This window comes from Nicotiana tabacum, chromosome 7 (genome assembly GCF_000715075.1).
Source record: "Nicotiana tabacum cultivar K326 chromosome 7, ASM71507v2, whole genome shotgun sequence".
NCBI lineage: Eukaryota > Viridiplantae > Streptophyta > Magnoliopsida > Solanales > Solanaceae > Nicotiana > Nicotiana tabacum.
Window position 1 is genome coordinate 75,680,783 of NC_134086.1, and position 6,219 is coordinate 75,687,001.

At 35.3% G+C, this 6,219-nt stretch overlaps 1 protein-coding gene across 1 annotated transcript; it reads right to left on the reverse strand.

Moving 5' to 3' along the window:
* Positions 1 to 2,765: 2,765 nt before the first annotated feature.
* LOC107799492 (uncharacterized) lies at positions 2,766 to 5,438 on the reverse strand. Its single transcript, XM_016622617.2, has 6 exons — positions 5,005 to 5,438; positions 4,645 to 4,800; positions 3,871 to 3,948; positions 3,639 to 3,764; positions 3,387 to 3,485; positions 2,766 to 3,161 (listed from the first exon to the last, which is right to left on the reverse strand). The coding sequence occupies exons 1-6, from the start codon at positions 5,105 to 5,107 to the stop codon at positions 3,085 to 3,087; spliced, it is 639 nt and encodes a 212-aa protein (XP_016478103.1). The 5' UTR covers positions 5,108 to 5,438; the 3' UTR covers positions 2,766 to 3,084.
* Positions 5,439 to 6,219: the final 781 nt, after the last annotated feature.

Sequence of the window (6,219 nt, forward strand, 5' to 3'; positions counted from 1 at the left end):
GCATGGTAAGGTTACACAGTGATTTGATGGTTTTCAGAATAACTCTGGGCACGTTCGAAGACGAACGTATGTTTAAGTGGGCGAGGATATAACGACCGCCCAGTCATTTTGAGTTTTTGCACTTCGCTCGACAGTTCTCGGGCATGGCTAGCCCCATGTGATGTATTATGCCTTATGTAAATTATCAGCTTTGGTTTTCAGGGTAATCGGAATGAATTTGGAAGAACAGTTCTCAGTTTGAAGCTTAAAATTTGAAAGGTTTGACCAAGTTTTGACTTGTTAGTATATGATCTCGGATTGGAATTTTTATGATTTGTTTAGCTCCGTTGGGTGATTTGGACTTGTGAGCATGATCGGAATGTATTTTGGAGGTCCGTGGAAGGTTTAGACTTGAATTGGCGAAATTGGACTTTTGGCGTTTTCCGTTTGATAAGTGAGATTTTGATATAGGGGTCGGAATGGAATTCCGAAAGTTGGAGTAGGTCTGTTGTGTCATTTGTGATGTGTGTACAAAATTTCAGGTCATTCGGACGAGGTTTGATAGGTTTTTTGATCTAAAGCGGAATTTGAAAGTTTTTGGAATTTTTAGGCTTGAATCCGATGCAAATTTGGTGTTTTATGTTGTTTGAGCATTCCGAAGATCGGAAAAAGTTTGAATGATGTTATGGGATATGTTGGCATGTTTGGTTGAGGTCCCGAGGGGGGCGGCTAAGCCGAGGTCGACTGAAGCCCAACAACGAGCAGTCGCTGAGCAAGTCGTTGAAGCTGCGGTCGAGCAGCAAAGAGTAGTAATAACGGCTAGTATAGTCTCGGACTAGAGATAGGAATATTCTCTTGAATATTCCCTTGGTTGTACTTTTTTAGGGTTGTTAGAGAACATCCTATATAAATAGAAAAGGAGAGAGAGGAAAGAGACACGTGTGATTGATTCTGAGAAAACCTATTGTAAGAAGTTGACTCTTGAGAGAAAATACAAAGTTCACCTTTCCACAGTGATTGATTTTATCGATTATTCTTCCTTTCCACTCACATGATCCAAGAAAGCATTGTTCATTTCCTTATTTACTGCCATATTTCGTTGTCAGAAGGAAGAATCTTCCACATTATTTGATATTTGAGTGAATTGTTCTTCCTATTTACATTTATTGCCACTTCCCATATTTATTGCTTATCATTCATTCTTCATTTATTTTCCAAAGTGCGCATTTAATGATTTAATATACGATTCTGGGCATTAAGTAAACGGTATCACTTAAACTCTTAGCTAGATCTAAGAATTATTATGCTTGAGTAGGATTCACCTTCCACTTCAGTTATCTTTTAATTAGTTTGATAGAGAGTACTATACTTTTTGGTCAAACAAAACAGGTAACGACGAGATCGAAATAGGAAAATATCTTTATGATACTCTTGAGAAAGAATGCACCGTACTTCCTTAGAATCGCAAATCTCATGTTGCTATAGTATTATGAAGTTTTATATGAATTATTTTGGAGGCTTCATCCGTTACTTAACAAACATGCACATCCCTCTTAAAATGATGTATTGGGCCCCACTTTTGGGGATTATTTTGCACAAAAATCTCTAAATATGCCACCTAATTATATACACCAACGAGTCATTGATGCCTAAGTCCCCTTGCTGCCACGATGAGGGTGGTGTCCCTTTAAGCTTATCCACCAAAATCAATTACCTTGTTAACCTCCCACTAAAAATAAATAATTAACCAATTATCCACATAATTAAGCATTATCTCAAATTACTTAAAATGTTAATTATTTTTTATACACTTTATACACCTTACTATCATGATCATGTGATATCTTTTATGGCACTAGGCCATAAATACGAGGTATTATGGCTTGGACAGTATTCTATCCCAAATTTGTCAAACTTCGACGAAACTCATTTTCTTCGATTCACTTACCCTTTCACCTTCACGAATTTACTTATCACTTGTTTGAAATAGCATGATACTTGTAACCTCAAAATAATCTTGTCCTTAAATTGATGTCAATTATCTTACGATAAATCCAACGTACAATACTACGGGGAGTAACACCGTTGTAATATTACTGCGGAGTGTAACAGAAGCCATTAACGAAGCAAAGAAGCGCAATAAGATAGCTTTCAATGGCTTTTGAAAAAATATTCTAGAGTCATAATCTCTTTTCACTAAAATTTCTTTTCTTTTTTTCTGTGTCAGAGAATCCATCCGCCATTCCCCCACCATCTAGATTACATTTGATTAACTATCCCTAAGATCTTTAAAGAATTTGACTTATTTGCAATACCGATCCAACAACTTAAACAGAGAACCTCCATGGAAATAATAACCCATTCATATAATCCTCCTTCCCATCATTTTTCTTTTAATTTCATCTTTTAGTCATTTGCTTTCATTAGCAACTTACATACAGCAGGAGGAAAAGGGTAATCCTAAATAGTTCGAGTTACCGGCAAAGATCATTAGATATGAAGGAAAATGAAGTTACTCTTGTTCTTTTATTTATATTTTCTTTTTTCTGAGAACTTTGTGTTTTCCCTTTCAAATGACACACGAGAATGTGCCTTCATGGAAAGCGCACATTTTTTTTGTGCAAGAAAACTCCTGAACGTGTTGGAACATTTGATCAATATTTGGCCACTTTTATGAGCTCATTATCTCAGATACTCAGTATAAAGTACAGACCTGTACCGTTTTACTCACTAGCATCATTGCGAAAAAAAAAAAAAAAGACATACACAAGTTCTTGTTCATTTCCTTTACTTTGACAAAACATACATAATTTTAAGAACTACGACAGCACAAGTACAAATGGTTCAATCCTCCAATCAAAATTGAGGAATCTTTCACGAATTTTAAAAAAAAAATCAAACCCCAGAATGCAATATACGGGAAATATATAACTCAATGGCATATGAAAGTGGAATCTCCCTACTGTCTATAAAACAAAGCAAAATTTTCTAAATCACTCGTATCGGATTTACAAAAATATGATATCCTAAGCCAAAACCAGCTGCAAAATAGCTTGCTTATTCATCAATCTAGGGGGAAGGAATCTCATCCTCTTGCAGAGGTAACTATATCATTAAAACCACAGCCATAGTTGCAGCCGTGATGATCGACCAGCCATAGCCACCACCAAAAAACGAAATAGCTGTTTTACACGAAAAAGAGAAAAAAAAATGGAATTAACATTAAATATGGGGTCTTAGTTAACTTGCAGTCTTGCATGTTGAGATAAAGATTACTCAAATATAAGCATAGACAGGAGATTTCAGTATTTTTTGTACTAGAAAACAGAAGAATATTAGAGTTTCCATCTTAGTTCTGGTAAAAAGAAAGGGCAAGTAAATGGCCACGTTCACAGAATAACTCTTACCTATACTTTTGCTGTTATCAGGCAAACTAGGAGGCGGAGAAGATGACTTGTTGCCCATTATATCAATCCCAAGCTGAGAACAATCCATTCCAAGAGCACCTATTACATGTATCAGATGGTTGTCAATAGTCAGTTTTCGCCTAAATAAAAACCAATCAGCACTCAGTCATAACTATCTGACTACATTTCTATATCATTTACTGTTATTAGTATTTGAATACTAGGAGCGGTTTCATAAGGCATAGTTCTTACATTCTTTGAAGCAAGGGAAAACAGTGAGATTGAGTAGATTGTAGTAACCCTCTTGGCATTCACAAGAATAGGTCACGGGAGAGGTCTTGTTGCACATGCCGCCTCCACATTCAGCCCAATGGCAAGCTAGAAGATCACAAAGGAAGAAATATAAGATTAATAAGATAACATTTAATTAACTATTTGATTACAAAAGTATGGCATAATATCATCAATAATGAATTGCTATTACGTTCAAAGATTGATGCATTAGTTCGTTTATCTGGTGCTGGGGCAGGAGCCTCCTCTCCACACGAGAAGTTTGTAGTACCTGGCGAAAGAAAGCATCGGTGTTAAGAAAAGGACTACATATCTTTAAAAATTACGCTAAAATGAATGGAAAAAAAAACCCATGATCGTTTATTTGGGCAACCATTTCAATCAAGCTAAGATTTTTAAATCAGACAAGTCTCAAATGAAAATGATACTTTGATTATAAAACCATTACTTGCTAGAATTGTTTTTTGTGTGGAACATGTTAATTTGGTATTAGCTTCGAAAGGGAATGGTATTATGAGGTAGCTTTCTGAATCAATCAATTTTGTTAGGCTAAGCAAATTTGTGTGAACAAAATCCATCAGAAGTCAAAGAGGTTGAAAAATCAAGATAGACAGATTATTATTCTGTCCCTTTTGATAAAACGTGTAAAAACTCCCACTATCACAGAAATCCAACTCTGACCTTGAAAACCGAATATAACATGAGAAGAAAAGAAAACAAAGAACTGTTTCATCTACCAACATCAGAGTTGATTACGCCAAGAAATTTTACCTATATGTTTAAAATTATCAGTGTATTTTTAAACTATCAGTGTATGTTTAACATGTTACACCAGGCCATATACCTTATTATTAAGGTAACTAATTCACTTTTATCACAAGCCATTACTTATAATTATCTTTTATACAACCTTTGGGATAAAAGAATCTTACATTATCAGTGTAAAAATTGTTAAACGGGGACTTACAGTTGGGAATAACACAAGGAAGAAACTTGAAAAAGTTATCGTTTTTGGAACGAGTTTGCCTCCAACCAGGATCACATTCACATGCGAAACCAAAAGTACCATTTGAAGAAGCTTTGCAAGTTCCTTTTCCACAACTCACTTCTTTACACACATTTTCTGTCCCAAGCAAAAAAAAAAAAAAAACACAAATATCAGTAAAATAAACATCAAGATTGAATCTTTTCCGAAACCCATCAAGGAATCGAACAGAAACGCAAATTAAGAACACCCCATTTGACTAAAATCGAAACTTTCACCAATTATTGGGGTCAATATAAGTTAATGAAATTTATAAAAAAAGGTACAGAGATTATGAATTACCGAAGATAGGGGAGAAGATAGGAGGCAGAGCATTGTTAGCAGTGGACCATGGTAGCAGAATAAAAATTAGAGAGAAAATTGCAAAGGTATGAATTGAAGCCATAGCTGATCAAGAATCAGTTGGAGGAAAAAAAACTGAAGCAGAGGAAACAAGAAGAATTTTGATAGGTTTACTGAGATATTTTGGGGAGTATTTAAATGAGAAATTAAAACGGGTGAAGCTGGACGGTCTTACTTTTTTTTTTTTTTTTCCTTTTTCAAGTGGAAGGTTCTGAAGACGTAGGAAGTTGGAAAAATAATAACGTGGTCATGTGTGAAATGCTAAGAGGGATGACTGAGGAGTTAAGGCTTTAATCAAGATTGGGGAAAACTGAGTCGTTGGCAGTTGGGGTTATGGGTATGTTTTTCTTCTTTTAATTTTAATAGTTTCTCTGTTTCTCCCGTCCCATTGAAAGTATGGCTATAATTTCCATGCTCCAATACCCAAATGCCTCTTTGACTTGGTAGCTTACGGTGCTACAGTCCAAATTAGAAGGGGACATACTCTCTCTCTCTCTCAAAGACAAAGACCTCTTCTTCTTTTTTTGTCTTTCTTTTTCTTTTGTTTTAAATTTTTTGGGTGTGAAAGAAGACAGAAGGAATTGTGAGAATTTTTTCTATATTGTATTGACAATGTAAAGTCCTATATATACAGATTTTATTCTATTGTAGAATAACAAATAAAGAATATTCCTATACATTTGTACTGCTCCTATTTATCTACAATATAACAGAAAACCATAAATTATTCTTTCCCATGTGCTCATATGAGAAGCATGTGAGATATTGCTTCTAGAAACATCCTTATGTACAGCTATTAAAATAATAATCAGATGGTTGAGAATGAAGGATCATGACCATCCATGATTCTCACATGTAAGGCTCAGCTTCAGTTGATTAAAGATATTTAGATAACACAACATAGATAAGTCCGAAAAACTTAGGTGTGTGTCTGAGATGTCTCTTCTTCTTCCTTCTCTTTCCTGTGTGAATCTCTGTGTAAAAATGGTTGTGAAGAAGCCATCGTCTTCTTCTCTTCATCATCTCCGCTCAAGCTGGTGGGTAGAGACAAAACCCTCAACTTGCTCATGATGTTGGTGTGAGAAACCCCAGATAAGGGTTTGGTAAAAAGATCTACGAGTTGGGATTTCGAAGGAACGAATGAGAGAGATATCA